Below are 20,122 nucleotides of genomic sequence, written 5' to 3' on the forward strand. Positions count from 1 at the left end.
GAGGTCAAATATGAATACATTTAGTCGTCAGTTAGCTTTCATAATGGAATGTACGGGTGAGAGTTAAATAGATCTACAAGCGAGTCGATCATTGAACACATCAAATCCAATGTCATGGTTGTAATTGTCGGGAGAGATGCAGAAAAACAAACGATTTGTTTCATCCGAGGAAGGATAGAATTAAATCATGAATAATGATCAATTGCCCTCCGTTCTTTTCTTATTTTCATTCGTGATGTGATTTAGGGAGGAATGAAAAGATGTTTTTTTGTCTGTCCGACTGTATATCGTGAACGCCTCCTTGCGTCAAGTGACTTTTTGTCGTTCATAGGATGGATGCTGGCCGATGTTTTGTTTCGCGTAAAGATGAGCATCCTGGTGACGTCATTGCGCTTCCGTGTCTCCGACCAATCGGGCCACATGTCCTCCGGGCTTTCATTTGACCGACAGCAGTGGCGGCCAATCGCGGGGCTCCAATACTCTGACCCTAGGCACAAGGGGGCGGGATGACGCGCGATCGCTAGCACAGCGGAAGAAAATGGCGGCCGTGGCCACCGAGCCAGGAGCTGCGGCGATTCGGACGGCAGCGACGACCGACGACGGCTCACTGGAACCGAGCTTGAGCGGCCAGGGGCGCGTTTTAGACTCCCAAGAGCCCGAAGGAGCGCCTGAACCCGAGCCAGCCGTGGCGCCCGAGCTGGCCGCGGAGTTGTTTAGCGCTCGCTTGGGAGACGGTGGCGACGGGGAGGAGCGCCGCCATGTCAGGCTGGAGCCGGAGCTGGACCCCGCGGCGGGAAAAGTCCAAGGTGAGGTCGCCGTTGGCGACGCTCTCGTCCACAACCGGAGCGCCAGCTTCAATCTCGGGGAAGCGTCATGGAGTGACTCGGCGCAGGCGGCCTACTGTAGCATCCTCGCGCAGCCCAAGCCCTCCTCCTCCGCCGTCTTCCTGCACTCCTTCCCGGCCCCCCGTCACCCGCCCGGCGCCGAGGCCGGCCTTTCGCTGGCGGAACCGGCGGAACCGACCACGAACGCCGCGGACCAGGACCGAGGCTACTCGGCTTCTGTCCAACCCGAGCAGAAGCCCGTTGCTAGCCAAGACGCCGGATTGGTCGGTACCGCGGACGCGAATCCGGATTCTGAGGGAAGGGGCCCGTGTTGCGTGGACCTGACACCGGATGTCAAGCCTTCCGAAGTCTCGGCGGGACCTGAAACCGTGTCGTGCGCGACGCGACACGGTGGCTGCGTGCAGGACCTGAGCCTCAGCCTTGGCTCCGAGGTTCGGGTCTCCTTGGACCACGTCATCGATGACGCGCTGGTTGTGTCGTTCCGGGTGGGCGAGAAGCTCTTCTCCGGCGTTCTCATGGACATTTCCAAAAGGTACGACAAAGGTGGATTATTTCCTGACAAACAACATGAATTAACTTTGTGAGATGTGGCCACCAGGCTTATACTTTTCTGCCATTCATATCTGTAAGTCCATACAAACATCTTCTTTATTTGGGAATTCCAAATGGTCCAAGAGCTTAGTGAACCACTTTACACGTCAAGTTTGTGTCTGGAGGTGACAAAGGACGATGGCGCTTACCTTGAAGGTGTTTACGTTGTCACATTTGAGTCTCTAAGGTTCTCCTTCCCTTTGCACAGGTTCGGACCATACGGAATTCCCATTACCCCCTTTCCCCGACGGGAAGACCAGAGTCGACCTCAGAAGGACGCCATCCCTGCGGAAGCCCCCGTGTCCCCCAAGCAGGAAGTGGCCACGGATGATGATGCGACACCTTGCCCATGGAGCTCCAAGCCGCCCCCACTGTTCCAGGAGGGGGCGCCATACCCGCCCCCGCTGTTCATCAGGGACACTTACAACCAGGCGTTACCTCAGCCGTTGCCCCGGAAGATCAAGAGGCCCAAGCGGCGCTACCGCTGCGAGGAACCAACCTCAATCATGAACGCCATCAAGCTGCGCCCCCGCCAGGTGCTGTGCGACAAGTGCAAAGGCGTGGTGGTGGCGGCCGGGCGCCGGCCGGGCACCGTAGACCTGAGAGGCGAAGAGGTGTCACGGCGACGGAAAGCGGCGGAAGGGCCCGTCTCGGCTGAAGTCAAGCGACTAAGGAGTGATGACAAGGGCAGTCGCAGCGACAGACGCGCCCCGTCGGGGATCCGAGTGTCCGCCGCCGCCGCTTCTGCGTCCTCGCCTCGTGTCCTGCGGGCTGTGTCCTCGTCCATGCGTCTGAAGCTCAACTCTAAGAAGGTTCTTCCCAAAGGAACCCCAGCGGATCGCTCCAAAACTCGCCAGGTTCTCAAGAAGCTGGCTCGGAACTCGCAGCCGTCACCGCCGCCTCTGCCGCTTGGAGAGAACCAGGACAGAGAGGGCGGAGGCGGTGGGGGCAAAGCCTTGACGCGCGCCGCCGCCTTGCAAAACCACAACCAGAACCAGAAGGTCCACTTCACCCGCCGCCTGCAGCACCTTAGCACCACCCTGGTGGGCCCCGCCTCGCACACTGCGCTGCCGCCTCGAATGCGCCTCAAACCCCAAAGGTATCGTACCGACGACCCTCAGGCCACACCCTCCTCTTCCTCCTTCTCCTCTTCCTCCTCTTCCTCGCCTCCCAAACACACTCGCTCAGCCGCCTCTAGCCCCAAGCTTCCCGCACACGAGTCCGCACCGCCCTCACCGCGCCTCGCCCCCAGTCCCACGCCGCCGCCCGCTTCTATTTATGCTGCTACGGAGGCCAAGGAGGCTCCACCTCCGCCTCCTTCCCACCCCCCGCACCAGAGCGTCTCGGAGACCGTAGACCCGGTTTCCTTAGTGCCCCCTTGCCCGGCTTCCGCCGAGGCGCTGGTCGGCGACGAGGAAGGAGGTGAACTGAAACGGCATCGCAAGTCTTCCACGTCGTCCTCTTCTTCCTCGTCGTCGACGACGGCGACGACAACTTCGTCGTCCGTTTTCTCCAAGTCGGTGTCCAAATGTCTGCTGCCCGATGGGCGCACCGTGTGCGTGGGTGACATCGTGTGGGCCAAAATCTACGGGTTCCCCTGGTGGCCGGCGCGGGTGCTGGGCATCACGGTGGCTCGGCGGGCCAATGCCGTGTTGGCGGCGCGGCAAGAGGCGCGCGTGTCCTGGTTTGGCTCGCCCACCACCTCCTTCCTCCCGCTCTCGCAACTGTCCCCCTTCCTGGAGAGCTTCCAGTCGCGCTTCGACAGGAAGCGGAAGGGCCCGTACCGTCGCGCCATCTCCGAGGCCGCCAGCGCCGCCAAGCAGCTGACGCCCGAAGTGCGTGCGCTGCTCACGCAGTTTGAGACGTAGCAGTAGAACGGGACGCCGCTCCCACCCCCCTTTGCTGCAGGATGTCGCGTGTGATCGTGCCAGCCAGCGCTCTGTTGTTGGGAATCGCTGTTCTGAGCGAGCCAACCAGGTTAAACATTTTGGGGGACGCGTGCATTTTATGGTTTGTTTGTTTGGGCTTTGTTTTTTTTTCATGCTGTGACGAAGACAAAGAACTAATAGAAGCTGTGAAACCGTTCTCCAAACTGAGGTCAGGGGGTTGGAGTTGTCATTCCCACTCTGAGCCAGTTTGCCAGGACACCCCCATCCCATCCCCTCTCCCCATGATGATGATGATGATCACAATGGTGTATTTTCCCTCTCTGTTTGTCTCCTGCTCCATTTTGGGGGGGAAAAATTCCATCTGTTTGCAGATTAGCAATTCTGAACAAAAACGATTTTGTGGAAATGTTTTTTTCTCCCCCCCCCCTTTCTCTGATGTTCCAAATCTTAAATAAAACTTCCTTTTGAATTGTGGTCATTTGAGCTTTTTTTCTTCTGCCGCTACTGCTGCGCCTGCGCGACTCAACGCTTTTTTTTTTCGGTTCTCGGCTTTTGTTACCTGCAAACAGAGTGTTTTGAAGCGAGCAGAGTGGGAAAATACTACCACGTTGGCACACGGACTAAATTTAAGACACAAACGCGCACGACGTTCGGGCCAACTAACTGGGCCCAAGGATCACGGAAAGCCACTTGGCAGTCATTATCCCGACAGCTCGGCCACTGTTTGACGTTTTTATACTGGAGTTAAACGGCATTATTAGCAAGACAGTGATGATGACGTAACATCTCTGTCATTGCAGCTCCGCCTCCCTGAAGAGCTGCTGACATCATCTACGCCGCCGCCATCAACCTGGCCGTCAGTCACACGGACTCCACTCACCAATCAATATTTAATGAGTATATTTATGAAGCCAAGTGGTCAATTGCGGTTGTCTCCGGCGCCACTATTACGTTAGCCTTTCCTAGCCTAGCTTGTTATTCACCCTAGATGAGGGAGGCCATAAAATGTTGCATGTGCTGTCAAATCTAATGGATTGATTAGGGTAGGGCAATCAATGGATTTTTTGTTTTTTGCAGAAAGAGCTCTTAAAGATGCCATGGGGATGTAACCGCTGTAGTCATGAAATGTCGGTCAAGCCAAATCCAGCATCATTACTTTGAACAGATTGGCAGCACACTTCCTCCTGAAGGTCTTTGTTTGCAATAGTCACATTAGCTTGCCATCTCATCAATCTCATTCACAGGTACAAAAAGTCATGAACAACTCGTCGCTTATCAAACAACTAATTTAATCAATCGCTTCGAGACTTGAAATTGTCCAAGTCTTTGGAATTTTGGCCTTCCTCCAGTCAATATTTGCTCCTTTCTCTTGTCCTCCATGCAAGCAGAATTGTCTTTGTGTTGAATTAAAATGCAACATTCACAAACATGTGGCACTTTTCACTTTCATTTAAGCTTTGACCATGATTTTTCCCTAATAAAGTGGCCTGTGATTAACACCTGAAAATGGCGGTGTACCTAATAGAGTGACGTCACAAATCCAACAGCCAATCAGAAAGTGGGGGTGAGGGCGGGCGTGGCACTTTTCACTTAACTTTTGACCATGACTTTTCCCTAATGAAGTGGCCTGTCATTAGGTACACCTGAAAATGACGGTGTACCTAATTGAGTGTCCGAGTGACGTCACAAATCCAACAGCCAATCAGAAAGTGGGGGTGAGGGCGGGTGTGGCACTTTTCACTTTCACTTCAACTTTTTCCCTAATGAAGTGATTAGGTACACCTGTGTCCGTATGACGTCACAGATCAACCAGCCAATCAGAAAGTGGGGGTGAGGGCGGGTGTGGCACTTTTTGTTAACTTTTGACCATGATTTTTCCCTAATGAAATGGCCTGTCATTAGGTACACCTAAAAATGGCGGTGTACCTAATGGAGTGTCTGAATGACGTCACAGATCCAACAGCCAATCAGAAAGTGGGGGTGAGGGCGGGTGTGGCACTTTTCACTTTCACTTCAACTTTTTCCCTAATGAGGTGATTAGGTACACCTGTGTCCGTATGACGTCACAGATCAACCAGCCAATCAGAAAGTGGGGGTGAGGGCGGGTGTGGCACTTTTCACTTTTTGTTAACTTTTGACAATGATTTTTCCCTAATGAAGTGGCCTGTCATTAGGTACACCTGAAAATAACGGTGTACCTAATTGAGTGTCCGAGTGACGTCACAAATCCAACAGCCAATCAGAAAGTGGGGGTGAGGGCAGGTGTGGCACTTTTCACTTTCACTTCAACTTTTTCCCTAATGAAGTGATTAGGTACACCTGTGTCCGTATGATGTCACAGATCAACCAGCCAATCAGAAAGTGGGGGTGAGGGCGGGTGTGGCACTTTTCACTTTTTGTTAACTTTTGACCATGATTTTTCCCTAATGAAGTGGCCTGTTATTAGGTACACCTGAAAATGGCGGTGTACCTAATGGAGTGTCAGAATGACGTCACAGATCCAACAGCCAATCAGAAAGTGGGGGTGAGGGCGGGTGTGGCACTTTTCACTTTCACTTAAGCTTTTTCCCTAATGAAGTGGCTTGTAATTAGGTGCACCTGTGTCCGAGTGACGTCACCGATCAAACAGCCAATTAGAAAGTGGGGGTGAGGGCGGGTGTGGCACTTTTCACTTTTTGTTAACTTTTGACAATGATTTTTCCCTAATTAAGTGGCCTGTTATTAGGTACACCTGAAAATGGCGGTGAAAGTGAAAAGTGCCACACCCGCCCTCACCCCCACTTTCTGATTGGCTGTTTGTTCTGTGACGTCATTCAGACACTCCATTAGGTACACCGCCATTTTCAGGTGTACCTAATGACAGGCCACTTCATTAGGGAAAAAATCATGGTCAAAAGTTAACAAAAAGTGAAAAGTGCCACACCCGCCCTCACCCCCACTTTCTGATTGGCTGGTTGATCTGTGACGTCATACGGACACAGGTGTACCTAATCACTTCATTACGGAAAAAGTTGAAGTGAAAGTGAAAAGTGCCACACCCGCCCTCACCCCCACTTTCTGATTGGCTGTTGGATCTGTGACGTCATTCAGACACTCCATTAGGTACACAGCCATTTTCAGGTGTACCTAATGACAGGCCACTTCATTAGGGAAAAATCATGATCAAAGCTTAAATGAAAGTGAAAAGTGCCACACCCGCCCTCACCCCCACCTCATGATTGGCTGTTTGATTGGTGACGTCACTTGGACATTAGGTACAGTTGGTGAACGGGAAATCAAAGTCAAAGTGAAAGTCTGCTTTATTGTCAATTCCTTCACGTCAAGAAGGAAAAAGTAAAAACAAGAAGGCACATACAATGAATAAATAAGAGCAATGAATAAATAATAAATAAATAATTCACTGACTCGTTTGTGTCATTTTTCTTCGTTTTGTTTTACGGCGAGGTGGGACCAGCTTCAATGCGCATTAGCGACACCTACAGTGTGGGATAAGGTACGTCATTGCATGTTGGTTGAATCATATGAACTGGGAGTGTAAGATCAGGGGATGTTTGAGAATATTTGTCAATTTTCGCACGTCCTGAGTGTTGTTAGTCACCTAAATGTTGAACAGAGGCTGAGAATGTACCAAAGACAAATTCCTTGTTTGGCATGCTCAAACATGGCCAATAAAAATTCTTGAATCTTGAAAAGAACGAATAACTTCAGGAAGTGATCCGTTCACTCACGTTCACTGAAAAGATCCGTTCTTTTGAACGACTCGTTCACTCACGAGCCATATCTACAACGCGCTTCCTCGCGGGAAGAGACAAGGTGAGGAGCGGGACGCTAAGGCGGTCGGGTCGGCGAGAGGTGGCGCTAGTAGCGGTGGCCTCACATCGATTTGGATGACACCAGTTCCGCAACCGCATGAAAGAGTGGCGTGTTCGAGAAGCCTCGACCTGTTGTCAACAGAGAAGGGAGTGTTGTGGTTGATGCTTGACAGCCGTAGTCCGCGCGCATGCAACAGAATGGCGCGAGCAGCTCGAACGGCTCCGAAGACGGCGGCGGCGGCGGTGGGGAGCGACAGTCTCCATCCCGAAGCCCCCTGCTGCTGCCGGCGGCGACGACTCGGGTGAGACGCTTCATCCAGGAACGGCGAACGCTGCCGCTGCCCAAAGTCATGGTGGTGTTCTCGGCTGCGGGTGACACCGAGAAAGCCAACGATGCCATGGCCGACGACGACTCTGGGAAGCCGACCACCCCGGCGGGGGCGGCGGCGGCAGCGGCAGTGACCGACGTCTGCAGAAGCGAGCCGGCCTGCTGCCCGCTGGACGCCAAGCAGGAGCAGGAGGTAGTCCGCTAGAATGACATTTACCAAAGCAGTTTGTTTTCAATTGTTTGCAAGAATTCCACAAATAAAAGCAATAGTGACGTCATCACCACGCGCCGAGCTGTTTGATGAAATGTGTAGTTGAGCTCCTGCGTTGTGATTGGCCTACAATTAGTCACGTGATGAGTGTTGTGCTTTACCATGCTGATTATCGACTTAAACACGGCAGACTAATTCCCATTTAGCTCTACCGTTTGTCACTGGCTTTTTCAATGTAATGAATCTGAATAGGCCTCATAATACTTTTAGTTTGGGGGACAATCCCTGCACAAAACTGATATACAGTACTCTTTGAACATAAATTCCTGCTGAATGTATAATTAATGTGCAAAAACTTAATGACATTATTAATTGTGGGTATTGCAAAATATAATAAATTTTTTTCTTGTGAAGCTTCCAGAGGTGGTCTCTCTGAACGTGGGCGGCTCTCACTTCACCACCCGGCTGTCGACGCTGCGCCGCTACGACGACACCATGCTGGCCGCCATGTTCAGCGGGCGCCACCACATCCCGCGCGACGCCGACGGCCGCTTCTTCATCGACCGCGACGGCACCTACTTTGGGTGAATTGCGCCTCTAAAGTTCAGCGTTGGTAACTCAAATAAGTCGTGACTTGTGGTTCCAATTGAGTAGTTCCAACTGTATGTGCTGTCGCTGCGGTGAAGGGACATCCTGAACTTTCTGCGAGAGGGCGAGCTGCCCCAGCGTGAGCGTGTGAGGGCGGTGCACCGCGAGGCGCAGTACTACTCCATCGCACCCCTGCTGGAACGCCTGGAGGACACGCAGCCGCTCACCGGAGAAAAAGTGCGCCAGGCCTTTCTCGACCTGCTTCCCTACTACAAAGGTAAGCGTTAGCCTTGATTTGATATTTGACACGCCAAAGAAAATGTATCTGCTGTTTCCATCAAGTGCGTTCTGTGCCGGCAGACAATCTGGAGCGGATCGTGGAGATTGCCAAGCTGCGCGCCACGCAGAAGAAGGCGCGCTTCGCTAAGCTGAAGGTGTGCGTCTACAAAGAGGAGATGCCCATCACGCCGTACGAGCGGCCGCTCTTCAACTCGCTACGCTTGGAGCGCGCCGGCGAGGGCGGCGAGGCCAAGCTCTTTGAGCACCACTGCGAGGTGGACGTGTCCTTTGGGCCGTGGGAGGCAGTGGCCGACGTCTACGACCTGCTGCATTGCATCGTGGGCGACCTGGCCCGTCGCGGCATCGCCGCCGAGCAGCAGTGCATCGGCGTTTGCGACAAGCACCTCGTCAACCACTACTACTGCAAGAGGCCCATCTACGAGTTCAAGATCACTTGGTGGTGAGGGCGTCGCCCTCAGCCCATTTCGCTTCCACCTCTGGGATGCTGCTCGTGCATCTTTGCAAGGCCTTGGCCATTCCACTAACAGGGATGAGCATTTCACATTTGCTTGGTTGTTGTTTTTACAGAATGTTCTGAACTCCTGTATCCACTCGGCTGTTGTTCTGTCACAAATTCCCGCTTGGATGTAACATCGCATCTTGATCTAGATAGCCACAACCGATTCCAGGCACCAGTAATCAACACTCACATCGCCGATGACTGACGGGATTGTTATGCTCATCCCTGCTTCTATAACTTCACTCGCTCTTATTTCAAGCATTCCGCCTGCCGTTCCATTTTTTTTTTTATGAATAATATAGTGCGTACAAGCAATTGTCGTGACGTAGCGCTTTGTGCTAAGCTAACAGGACACCCCCCCTGTGTCCTTGTACTTGATGAAGTCGGAGCACCTTGTGATTGTAGCCGAGAAAGTTTATCTTTTGTACCTCATCGCTAGACTACATTGATGTCCACATTGTTTTTTTTCTGTGTTCATAGCACTACTTGTGTTGTTTGTATAATCATCTTATCCAAAGTAGATTTTGGCTTCTAGGAAGCTGTAGTCCTCACTTTTCTTTGCTTTGTATTGTACTCTTTTATGAAGGAAATATAGCTCTATATATGTACGAATGCCTTGTTGCACAAGTGGCGATGTTTTTATTAAAATAACGCTTCTTCAAATCATCCAAGTGTCTGTTTTTCTGCCGTCTTTCACCTCTCCTTCTCTGCGATTTGCCTTTCTCTCTTCCCAATGTTCAGTGTCGCTCGCCCATCCAGGAGGGGGGCCGCGGTGGCTGGTCCTGCCAGTGCTTCTGCTAGAGGAGGAGAAAGAGGAGGAGGGATGGCGCTAGTGGTGGGAGGAGGCTGAGGGGCCAACAAGCTCCCTCTTGGCAGCCTTGCAGTAGCAGCAGGAAGGATGGAGGCAGAGCAAAAAAGACCTTTCTAAACCATCCACGCAGTCACTCGGCACCAATCTGGAGATTCTGATGGGAAGGAAGCGAGTGCGAATCATCCGGGCTGCTCATTCGCTGCAGGTAAACATCTTTTTTTTTTCTGTGATGAACGTCTTGGTACAGAAAGGGCACGGCCGGACGAGAAAAGGGGGGGTTGCATAACTCGACGAAGATGCTATTAATGCTGGCGACGTGTGCGGTAGTTCCGTGACGTGATGAGAGCTCTGTGGAGGAAAAAAAAAGGAGGGGGGGGGGGGGGGGGGCAAAGGGAAATGTTGCCGGCAGCCCGCGGCCTCCGTCGACGCAAGCCCTCGCATGTGCTGCCATTTGTGTAAATATTCAGCAGAACTATCATTGTTAGTATTATTAGCACTCGTATGGCGGGTCACCTGGATCTCCATGACAACGGGCTCTTCCTGTACAAGCGTCCCCCTGCCTCAAATAGTTCAAGCTGTTTAGTAACGTGAGCTCCGGTTGTTTGCAAACTCGTTTGACCTATGGGTCCGTGAAGGGGTCACGGGGGAATTTTCCAAACAGTCCAACTCGTGTGATTTTATAAAAATTGTCAGACAAACGTAGTAAAGACAAGTCGGGTCAGAGGCTCAAAACAAGCAACATCAAATGTACCTGCAAGTTTTTCAACCGGCTCCCTGATTTAGCATTTATCATCCAGTTAGCTATTCCAGACATGCTGGTAATTCATTTAAAAAATATCAATGGCTCCTAATTTGATGGTCAGGATATTTTTGCTCAGCGTCTCCTGACCTTTATACATGGAAAATGAAAGTGGGTCAGTGTCATGTCACGGCGCCACTCAAGTCTGACCATATGTCACACATGGAAAGCCTTTGGGGGGGGCCTTCAGTGTGAGACATATGGTCCAAATGTTCACAAATTCGCGAGGAGAACCAGGCCTGCGAATCTTATTTTATTTAAAAAAGGGATCCAAGAATAAACGGCGTAACCGCTATTGACCATTGCCGCATACACCTGCTTAAACAATCCCATTTTGTGTTTGCTAAAGCCCAATCCCCAAACAATGGTCGCTTAGCAACGGCCGCCAGATGCTCCGTCGAGCTTTCTGATTTTTTATGACGCCGCACAATGACGCCTATTGTGGAGGCCGACCGGCAATACCTGTATGTAGAAATGCCCCAGGGGATCTCGTATACGCAGCAAAAACTCAACGCTAGCGTGCTCTGCTTACTTTCAAAGACGTGATGATTTATTAATGGTGATTGAAGCAGTTTAAGATTGATGGGGCAAAAGTTGCCTCTATGACCTCTTTCAAAGCCGCTACGGCTAATATGCTAGCAACGTCTCGTTTTATTCAGCCTGATGTATATCCGATATTGATTAAAAATGATATGCAACATTTTGTGGTGAATAAACATGGCTTATTATTTTGCTTTACCCAAGTTTTATGACTTGATTTTTAGTTGATTTTTAAATTGTCACTGCACATTATTCCACTGATGAAATAACAGCGGCGTTTTTCCTATTGAAAATAATGAGACTCGTGTTATCCAATGCTGTGGCCCGTTACAGAACATTCCTGCTATATTGTGAGTACTTGATAGACGGAGCTGTGCGTTGCCATGGATACCAGGGCTGCTCAAGCTCAAAATATTCCCCTGTGAATGGAGTGCACAACAGCTTCAACGCAGTCGTTTGTTCCTGCCGTCTAAAAGCTCAGGGGGAGTAGGGGGGGGGGGGGGGGCAATAAAAATATCGCGATATATAGAAGATAGTTTTCCAAATTTTCAAATTTCCTATGTGTTACTTCCCTAGCCTTGAATCCATCCAAAACCTCCATGGAGCAGGATGTGGAGAGCCCGGCCATCAGCAAAGCGTCCAGGCCGCCCAAGCCGTCCGGCAAGGATCTCCCCAAGCAGCTGGCGGCGATGGACCGGGCCCGCAGGGTCCAGCGTTACGTCCAGAAAGACGGCAAGTGCAACGTCCACCACGGCAACGTGCGCGAGACCTATCGCTACCTGACGGACATCTTCACCACGCTAGTGGACCTCAAATGGCACTTCAACCTTTTCATCTTCGTCCTGGTGTACACGGTCACGTGGCTCTTCTTCGGCTTCATGTGGTGGCTCATCGCATACCTGCGGGGGGACCTGGAGCACCTCGCGGACGACCGCTGGACTCCGTGCGTCAATAATCTCAACAGCTTCGTGTCGGCTTTTCTGTTCTCCATCGAGACGGAAACAACCATCGGTTACGGATACCGGGTCATCACGGACAAGTGCCCGGAGGGGATTTTCCTGCTCCTGATTCAGTCGGTACTGGGATCTATCGTCAATGCCTTCATGGTGGGCTGCATGTTCGTCAAGATCTCCCAGCCCAAGAAACGTGCCGAGACTCTGGTGTTTTCCACCAACGCCGTCATCTCCATGAGAGACGGCCGCCTGTGCCTGATGTTCCGGGTGGGGGACCTGCGGAACTCGCACATCGTGGAGGCCTCCATCCGGGCCAAGCTGATCAAGTCCAAGCAGACCAAGGAGGGCGAGTTCATTCCCCTGAACCAGACGGACATAAACGTGGGCTACAACACGGGCGACGACAGGCTGTTCCTCGTGTCGCCGCTCATCATCTGCCACGAGATCAACCAGAACAGTCCCTTCTGGGAGATCTCGCCAGCCCACCTGGCCAAGGAGGAGCTGGAAATAGTCGTTATTTTGGAGGGCATGGTCGAGGCCACCGGTAAGTTGCCGCTGCCGCCGCCGTGTATGGGAAAGACATTTGTCCCTTATGGGCTTGACTGACAGATACGGTCGATGGGACGGACGGATAGGAAGACTGAAAGGTTGGGGCTGATACGTAAGGCTGACGGATTGATGCACCGACTGACACATAATAAGTAGATGGCCGGATGAATAGATTAGCATATGACAACACTTGATGGACGCTTTCAGAGTGATGGACGGACTGATGAGAGCAGACAAATTGACTGAGACGTACGCATGAGTGGGCGGAGCAACTGCAATAAATCTGACGCCCCCAAGTAGCGTCCAGTCACCGACAATCTTTCCTCAGGTATGACGTGCCAGGCCCGAAGCTCGTACGTGAGCAGCGAGATCAAGTGGGGCTACCGCTTTACGCCCGTGCTCACACTGGAGGACGGCTTCTACGAGGTGGACTACAACAGCTTCCACGACATCTACGAGACCAACACGCCCGCCTGCAGCGCCCGGCAGTTGGCTGACATGAGTGGCCGCGCCCGCCTGCCCCTCACCTGGTCCATGGGCAGCAGGCTGAGCCAGCAGGGCCTGGCGCCCGAGGCCGAGCGCCAGGACGCACGGACTGAGCGCAACGGAGACGTCGCCAACGCCGAGAGCGAGTCTAAAGTGTAGCGCCTGCTCTGCACGCACACGCACACCCAGGCCACTATCTGGTCGTTGGTGAGAAAACAAGGCGACGAGTTCAAGTCTCACCTGACCGCCAGATCCCTCTTATTTTTTCTATTTCAATATTCCTATAGGGACGTTTGCATATTCAGTATTTTTGTACATAATATAATATGTTTTGGACTGCATTTGGTTTGCCGTGTGAATATTTGGCAGATGTTTGATACTTAGCTTTGGCTTGTACATAATCTACGCCTTACTTAAGCTTTGCCTACACTTGCAAACGGCTCTTTGCAAACATTCAGAAACGTTGTGATTGCTAGAATTGTTTTCAAGGTTTGGGTAGAATGACCGCAAACATGTTTGGAATTATTTGGACGTGTTCATTCAACCAAAACATGTTTGCTGTAGTCTGGCCAATAAGAGACAAGGTGGTGATCATGTGACTTAGGCCTGAACAAAATGGCTTCCTGCACTCAGATGCAAGGAGAGAAGTTGTGCATATGATGAAATGCAAATCTTTGTGGAAGAATATGAGAAACAATCTTGTCTAGAACGCTACAAGATGGAAGAAGGAAAGAGAGAAGAAAGCGATGCCATCGAAGCATATCGCAGGTAGTCAAGCACGTTGAGGGAACATTTTTAGGGAAATCTTTTATTTGTCTTTTCAATGTGTGGACATGCCACCCAAATAAGAACGAACTTGGTCATATTTTCAAAGATATTTGGAGACGTTTGTTAGTGTAGACAAGGCTTAACTGTATACAGTCTGTAAAACTTTTATCACCTTTTCCCTCCTTCCAGAAATGTATTTGAATGGGAAACATTAAGTACAGCTGCACATTCTAAGGAAAGGTAATGCAAGAGTATAAAAATTGTAATCCAACTTTGATTCCCACTAGCGCGTGCAGGTGTGCCTAATGTAGTGTCCCCTGTTTGCAAAAGCATGTACAAACATCAATTAATCTTGTAAGGTGTATTTGATTTGTCGTGAACGCAATCTCCACTTTGAAAAACCAATGACACCTCTTCTTGTAGGCCCCGCCCCTTTTCGTGATTTCTCTCTCGCACTCGACACTTCCTGCAGAAAGCCATGACCTTTGACCTGCCCTTTAAAATACAAAAAAAAACGCCTTTTCACTATTTTGCACATTAGAGTCAACCTCTTAACACACGACCCCCCCCAAAAAAAAAATCACATTACTAAACAATATGGCAGTAACAATAATAAATAAACTTTTAATTGCATTTCTGTTTTTACTTGTCAGTATGTGTTATTGTGTCATGAAGCAGTTGGATATTTATCCAGGAGGGTAAAGTCGCAATTTAAAGAATACTTTTTGTCTTGTCTTGCAATGTCGTATAGCCTCAAGTAGTCATATTAAAAACATTTTAAAATGTAGCGAATATTTAAATAAAAGTTAAAAATGTCATAACTTTCTTTTAAAAAAAATAGCAGCGTTAAGGTGGGCCCCTCGTTCAAGTTTGTCCAGTTTTGAGTGAGCATAGTGGACTTCATTTCCAAACACTAAAAAGCGAATTGAATGGAATGCGTGGACCTTTGCAAGCAGGTGTGTTGTGTTTGGACTTGGTCAGCCAGCAAAGAGCCGGCCCGCCGCAGGCTCGCCGAGCTGGTCGTCGCCGTCGGCGGGCCGGTTCACGTTCAGCGGGTATTTCTCCAGGACGTCCCTGACCTCCCCTCGCACGCTCTTGGACCAGGACAGCAGCTCGGCGTGCAGATGGCGGGCCGCCTCCATCAGCGTGTCCTGGCGGCTGTCCAGATCCGACAAGAGGGTGAGGTTGCGTCGCAGCTGGGCCAGCGCCGGGTTGAGGGCCGGAGAGTCGGTGGCGTCAGAGCGGTTCCGGTCGGAGTGCGGCGAAGCCTGCCCTGACATGTAGGACTGGAACTCCTCTGCGGTGAGATTGAGCGACTGGGCGTCCAGCTTCTCGATGAAGGCCGCCGCGCAGCACTGGGTTAAAAACAAGAAGATGCTTTGGAACATTAATGAGCTCATCTTTGTGGAGTAGCTTGGAGATCAGTATTGTGGAATAATTTGATATTTAAAAGGAAAACCGACCAGGTTGGTGAAGTAGTAGCCGTCCTCGCCGGTCATTAGCCTGCTGGGGTTGCAGAAGCGTGTGATGTACTGGATATTGGACTGAAGTCTTGGCGGGTTGGCCTTGAGGACGATGTAGATGAGCGCCGGCAGGAAGTCGTCGGCCGACGCCGGCTCGCTCTTGGTGCTGCCGATGGCGGCGAAGATGTGCTTGCTGCAGCGCGTCACGCACGCCAGCTTGTCACGGGGGACCTTCTTAGAGTCCATCTCGATGATGTCTGGAGAGGGGACAACACATGGACGACTGCTGTGGAAAGCGTAGCTAAACCTTCTTTCCTCTGAAGATTTATTACACTTAGAAATTCCAAAAGTTACCAGTGATGGCTTTGACCACGTTCTCAGAGGCTTCGGGAATCTCCTCGTCCATTGGCACGCAAAGCATCTGGACGTTAACCCAGTGGAGAGCTCTGCCGAGGAAAGTTGAGTTGAGACGGTCGAGGCCGGCGAGAACCCAAGACGCGCCACGCTCACCTGATTCGGTTCTGCATAGCCAAGTCCTTCTTCTCGTCATCTGTGGTTTCCGGGCAGAAGACGTTTTTGTACAAACGAGTCATGATGTACTTCTCCACCTGGTCCATCACCTGCTCCACCGACTCGGAGGAACCTGGCGGAAATGCCGCAATGACGCAACCCTTTCATTTTCACGGAGGAGAAGATGTCCTTGTCTTGGCCCACCTTTGAAGTGACTCATCAAACGGTCCGCCAGGCCCTGGTAAAAGTCCTGAACGCACTCCGACACTTCTTCTGCGTTGAGTTCCTGAAACAAATCAGTTTATGAAATGTGTTTGCATCCTGGCTGCCATATTTGCAAAGCTGCTCTGAGGGACTTTAGTGGCCACCTTCTTGCTGGACATGCTGAGCAGGAAGCTGCGGCACTGCTTGTGAATCTCACGGCCGGGCCGCTGTAGGTTCTTCAGGAAGTCTGCAAAGTCCTTGGACACCTGGTCCGAGTCAAAGCTGGCATGGCGACTCACGGACGGACTGCTCACCTTCACCTCCGGGGACTCTGATGCCAGGAGGTAAAAAAAAAAACACGCAGCACATTTTACACAGACCGTAATTAACTACAATGATCATGTATTAGAAGATTCTCCTTTCAACAGTACCTTTCTTGGAAGCGCTGCGCGACGAAGAGCTGAAGAACTTCTTGACGGTGGTTACTTTGCGTGTCTTCTCGTTGGTTTTCTTCTCCTCAAACTTGGAAAAGGGTCCGAGCGAAGACTGGGACGAAGGCGGCGTGGACTGGGTCTGGGCCGGAGCACCGTGACTGCTGGCGTACGCTGCTGCCTCCTCTTCTCGCTGCAACCTGGTCCAATAGCACAGCTTAACGTTCTACACTTCAACAACTCGCCTCAAATTGACTAAAGGTAAAGTTTAAAAAAAATCTCCAAATAAAAAAAATTGTTCTCAACATGACATGTAATCGGTATTGTTGACTAGCGCCACCTAACGGATTGGAGGTGCAGTGCAGTCAATGCTAAATGAGGACATTCTGTACATCGCAGCACTTTCTTTATTTATTTCATGATAATACATAAGTCGTACTTTTCAGCCAAGGCCCAGTCGTCCTGGATCTGCTTCTGGCGCACCCGTTGGTACTCCTCCCTCCAGCATTTGGAGCACAGGCCCTGCCAGGCAGCGTTGCCATAGTAACCGCATCCCTTCTTGCACAGTAGCTCCGACTGGTCCACGTGGATGCCGCGACGCTCCGTCTTCTGACTCATGCTGCAAAACAAGAAAATGTTTTTGGTGGGAAGTCTAAATACCATTAGCACACAAATAACCTTGTGGCAAAGGACTACTTTTGTCTAAATGCTCTGCCTGCTGGTGGCGTGTGACGTCTGCATGTGTCAGGGTGTGAACTTTGGATGACGGCAGTTCCATTGTGCTTGAGTGTGCGTTCATCAGTTGGCATTCGAAAAGTTGCCCACAAGGAAGGGCATCATAGAAAGTACACAGTAAAAAAAAACCTGAACCCAAAAAAATGCGGGCACGGTCGATGAGCCAGCGAGGAACACAGATGTTGTCCAATGCTACCCTATAAGACACAAGAGGCTCCATTTTGCTGGGCTTTAAGCATTGCTATAATTTGCTGACCCGCATTCCAGTCCACATTGCATTTTAACTTCGGCATTTTAACGTCTATAAACATTTTAGTGTGGCAATTGCACCTTCAGTGGCATGTCGCTAACGTTAGCCCCATTTGCTGCAGCTAAACCGTGTAGGACGACCATGAGAGGAATTGCAAGCTGTGAAATTTTAACATGAGTCATTTTCTCACAAATGTACGATGGTGAAATGCTCACCTGTTTAGTTTTTGATGCACAAATGTGGTTGTTTTCTTTCAGTTCCAATTGCGGTCAACTTTGCCGAACACGACGAGAAGCTTCTTCGAGATTCTCCTTTGTGAGACGGTCGAAAAGTTAAAGGATCCCCAGAATAAAATCGCGTACTTTTGACGAAAAATATAGCAAGATATGCACCATTGTACCTATTTTATTGGGTCCATCAGCCTTCAGATAAGAGGGAGGGATTTAAGAATGACGTCACTGGGCATGTTGGGGGAAAAAAACGTCGACATTCAGGCCACGTGATTCGACGGAAATAGCCGAGTGTCTTCGTTTGGATTTTGTCTCGTGTGGTTTGACGTTTGTAGTTTGTTGAGTCATTTTCATTCAGCAAATTGTCATTAAATGCCTTTTCTTTTTATAATTACAATATATTCATTATGCGAGTAAACATTGGGTAATTGGTGCAATGTTGCAGTGATTTTACATCTGAGATGAGTAATTTAGCAAATTTGCTGTCTGAATTAGTGTCACCACAAGACTCGGTGAGAACATGCACATTGTGGAGAGAAGGTGAAAGAGCAGGGGAAATGTGATGTTCCAATGGTTGACCGGTTGCGTCACTGATTGTAAGTAAACACTCACAAGGTCGCAGATACTATGGACTAAAACAAACTTGTGTTTGCACACACACCGTCAGCTTCAGCCATGATCCTGCTGGGCCCCAGTTTGTGCCTTCCCTCGCAGGCCACCATCCAGGAACTGTTCTTGGTGGCCCGTGACGCCAACACGGTCCCGAACATCTCGCTAGACCCGGTCCTAGGCGCCTTCTTGTCTCTGGACTCGTCGGCCGCACTGCAGCACCAATACACCTCGCTGCAGAGAAGCTTGAGTGAGGCGCAGCGAGCGGTCTTGGGCCTCCGCCTCAAGCGAGAGCTGCCGGGCGGCAGGGTCACGCTCGGGGGTGTCGGCGTCGTCGCACTGGCTTTGTCCTTGCTGTTGGACCATGTCGCCCAACAGGTCCGTAACCTACTTATTGTAACCTTGACTGATAAATTCACAAATCTTTCTCTGTTCATTAGGTTAGAGGCAACATTTCAGCAGAGGCTGGCCAATCGCCCTTGACAAGCCCGCCCAAAAATATTTTTGGGATTGCAGTCTCTTCACGAATCGGCCGTATTGCGCACAACTACCTGAGCCTGATCCCGGGTCTGGCCAACGACGAGGAACTAATGGCCGAGACGACGGAGATCTATGACAATTGGCTGAAACTGGAAATGTTGGACCATTATCACAGGATGACCAAGAAGAAGAGGATGAGCTCTGTGTCCATGCAGCAGTGGCTGACCGGAGCTGCGCTTCATCTCCACATGAGGATACACCAGGTCAGTGAACCTTTTCAACACACAACTGGTCGTCTCACGTTACGCTTTTTGTTTGAGCAGGTTCGTCTTCATTCGGTACCGACTGGGTCGGCAGAGTCTCTTCGTTTGTCCTACAAGACGGCGTTAAACCATCTGCTGCAGGGTTACACCGTCTACCTCCACAGGAATATTCAGGAGACCGCAGCATCACCAGCAGAGCATCATGGTAACGGGACCTGCTCCAGTGAGCTCTCCTTTAACATCAGCCGAGCGAAGACTATCGACCAGACGAGCCACGACGGCATTTGTCGAACCCACAAAGAGGGGCTGCTGGTCATCGAGCCGGGCCGAAACGTCAGTCACGGCGTGTGGCATCACCCCTGCGAGTCTCCGGCCATCCAGCAAGCTCTGGTGACGCGCATCATAAACGCGCAAGACCTGGAGCACAGCAGAAGCTTTTTCCTGCACCCCAAAAAAGTCTTCCAACGACTGCTCACACAAGAGGATGCTTTTGAGCTCAGCACAGACTAGACGGGTCTGGAACCGCTTAAGTAGGAGCAAACCCAGTTCTTGTTATCATACACATACTACAGATTTGTGTATTTAATTTTTATTCATCGTCGCATGTGTTGTTTTGTGTGTGTCAATATGTAAAGTATAAAAGGAAAACAAAATAAATGTTGAATATTGTTCGAGATGTTCCCACTCTAACGTATTTTGCAAGAACCACACGGGAGACTGTATGCCCTTTAAGCACTTGCAAGTGGAGAATATGTTCGTTACTGTAGGTAGAGAAATGTTTGAACAAAATCTGACCTTCGATCTATGCAAGAGAGTATTGAGAGAAATGGGTGGGGGTGAGAGTGGCCAAGGTGGGGTTGACCCCCTGGCCTCTCAGGGGGTCACAGCAGGGGGTGTTTTACGATATTGTGTAAACAGAACACCTCTGATTGCTTCCTCTGCAGTTGGTCAATCAGTTCAAAGGATCTTAGCACTTTG

The 20,122-nt window shown here is 50.6% G+C and overlaps 5 protein-coding genes across 6 annotated transcripts; 4 read left to right on the plus strand and 1 right to left on the minus strand.

The window, feature by feature from the left end:
* The first annotated feature begins 490 nt into the window (after window positions 1-490).
* On the plus strand, window positions 491-4,099 carry pwwp2a (PWWP domain containing 2A). The gene is made up of 2 exons (XM_085936810.1): window positions 491-1,377; window positions 1,645-4,099. The coding sequence occupies exons 1-2, from the start codon at window positions 539-541 to the stop codon at window positions 3,302-3,304; spliced, it is 2,499 nt and encodes an 832-aa protein (XP_085792936.1). The 5' UTR covers window positions 491-538; the 3' UTR covers window positions 3,305-4,099.
* Window positions 4,100-6,985: 2,886 nt separating this feature from the next.
* Window positions 6,986-9,147, plus strand: kctd7 (potassium channel tetramerization domain containing 7). Its single transcript, XM_085935293.1, has 4 exons — window positions 6,986-7,658; window positions 8,091-8,260; window positions 8,363-8,541; window positions 8,625-9,147. Exons 1-4 carry the CDS (start codon window positions 7,326-7,328, stop codon window positions 9,005-9,007), a joined length of 1,065 nt encoding a protein of 354 aa, XP_085791419.1. The 5' UTR covers window positions 6,986-7,325; the 3' UTR covers window positions 9,008-9,147.
* A 2,665-nt stretch (window positions 9,148-11,812) lies between these two features.
* On the plus strand, window positions 11,813-13,360 carry kcnj6 (potassium inwardly rectifying channel subfamily J member 6). Its single transcript, XM_085935291.1, has 2 exons — window positions 11,813-12,710; window positions 13,044-13,360. The coding sequence occupies exons 1-2, from the start codon at window positions 11,813-11,815 to the stop codon at window positions 13,358-13,360; spliced, it is 1,215 nt and encodes a 404-aa protein (XP_085791417.1).
* A 633-nt stretch (window positions 13,361-13,993) lies between these two features.
* On the minus strand, window positions 13,994-17,991 carry rabgef1 (RAB guanine nucleotide exchange factor (GEF) 1). Its single transcript, XM_085935290.1, has 9 exons — window positions 17,778-17,991; window positions 17,017-17,196; window positions 16,578-16,777; window positions 16,311-16,477; window positions 16,147-16,228; window positions 15,943-16,075; window positions 15,787-15,878; window positions 15,433-15,689; window positions 13,994-15,324 (listed from the first exon to the last, which is right to left on the minus strand). The coding sequence occupies exons 2-9, from the start codon at window positions 17,193-17,195 to the stop codon at window positions 14,947-14,949; spliced, it is 1,488 nt and encodes a 495-aa protein (XP_085791416.1). The 5' UTR covers window position 17,196; window positions 17,778-17,991; the 3' UTR covers window positions 13,994-14,946.
* Window positions 17,992-18,051: 60 nt separating this feature from the next.
* LOC147042982 (uncharacterized) lies at window positions 18,052-19,810 on the plus strand. 2 transcript variants are annotated; one of them, XM_085936101.1, is made up of 4 exons: window positions 18,052-18,388; window positions 18,460-18,779; window positions 18,842-19,144; window positions 19,205-19,810. In XM_085936101.1, exons 1-4 carry the CDS (start codon window positions 18,355-18,357, stop codon window positions 19,652-19,654), a joined length of 1,107 nt encoding a protein of 368 aa, XP_085792227.1. In that variant the 5' UTR covers window positions 18,052-18,354; the 3' UTR covers window positions 19,655-19,810. The 2 variants fall into 2 exon arrangements, with proteins under 2 accessions (XP_085792227.1, XP_085792226.1); XM_085936100.1 differs by having other exon boundaries at window positions 18,842-19,810.
* The last annotated feature ends 312 nt before the right edge of the window (window positions 19,811-20,122 follow it).

Source organism: Syngnathus leptorhynchus, chromosome 17 (genome assembly GCF_054491065.1).
Source record: "Syngnathus leptorhynchus isolate UIUO chromosome 17, UIUO_Slep, whole genome shotgun sequence".
NCBI classification, from domain to species: domain Eukaryota; kingdom Metazoa; phylum Chordata; class Actinopteri; order Syngnathiformes; family Syngnathidae; genus Syngnathus; species Syngnathus leptorhynchus.

Coding starts and splice junctions, on each gene's coding strand:
- pwwp2a (XM_085936810.1), top strand. CDS start 539: ATGGCGGCCGTGGCCACCGAGCCAGGAGCTGCGGCGATTCGGACGGCA. Junction 1,378..1,644: donor CTCATGGACATTTCCAAAAG/GTACGACAAAGG, acceptor CCCTTTGCACAG/GTTCGGACCATACGGAATTC.
- kctd7 (XM_085935293.1), top strand. CDS start 7,326: ATGCAACAGAATGGCGCGAGCAGCTCGAACGGCTCCGAAGACGGCGGC. Junction 8,261..8,362: donor CGCGACGGCACCTACTTTGG/GTGAATTGCGCC, acceptor GCTGCGGTGAAG/GGACATCCTGAACTTTCTGC. Junction 8,542..8,624: donor CCTGCTTCCCTACTACAAAG/GTAAGCGTTAGC, acceptor CTGTGCCGGCAG/ACAATCTGGAGCGGATCGTG.
- kcnj6 (XM_085935291.1), top strand. CDS start 11,813: ATGGAGCAGGATGTGGAGAGCCCGGCCATCAGCAAAGCGTCCAGGCCG. Junction 12,711..13,043: donor GGGCATGGTCGAGGCCACCG/GTAAGTTGCCGC, acceptor ATCTTTCCTCAG/GTATGACGTGCCAGGCCCGA.
- rabgef1 (XM_085935290.1), bottom strand. CDS start 17,195: ATGAGTCAGAAGACGGAGCGTCGCGGCATCCACGTGGACCAGTCGGAG. Junction 16,478..16,577: donor GCGCAGCGCTTCCAAGAAAG/GTACTGTTGAAA, acceptor TCCTGGCATCAG/AGTCCCCGGAGGTGAAGGTG. Junction 15,325..15,432: donor GCTACTACTTCACCAACCTG/GTCGGTTTTCCT, acceptor TTTTTAACCCAG/TGCTGCGCGGCGGCCTTCAT.
- LOC147042982 (XM_085936100.1), top strand. CDS start 18,355: ATGTTCCAATGGTTGACCGGTTGCGTCACTGATT. Junction 18,389..18,459: donor GACCGGTTGCGTCACTGATT/GTAAGTAAACAC, acceptor ACACACCGTCAG/CTTCAGCCATGATCCTGCTG. Junction 18,780..18,841: donor TGGACCATGTCGCCCAACAG/GTCCGTAACCTA, acceptor TCTGTTCATTAG/GTTAGAGGCAACATTTCAGC.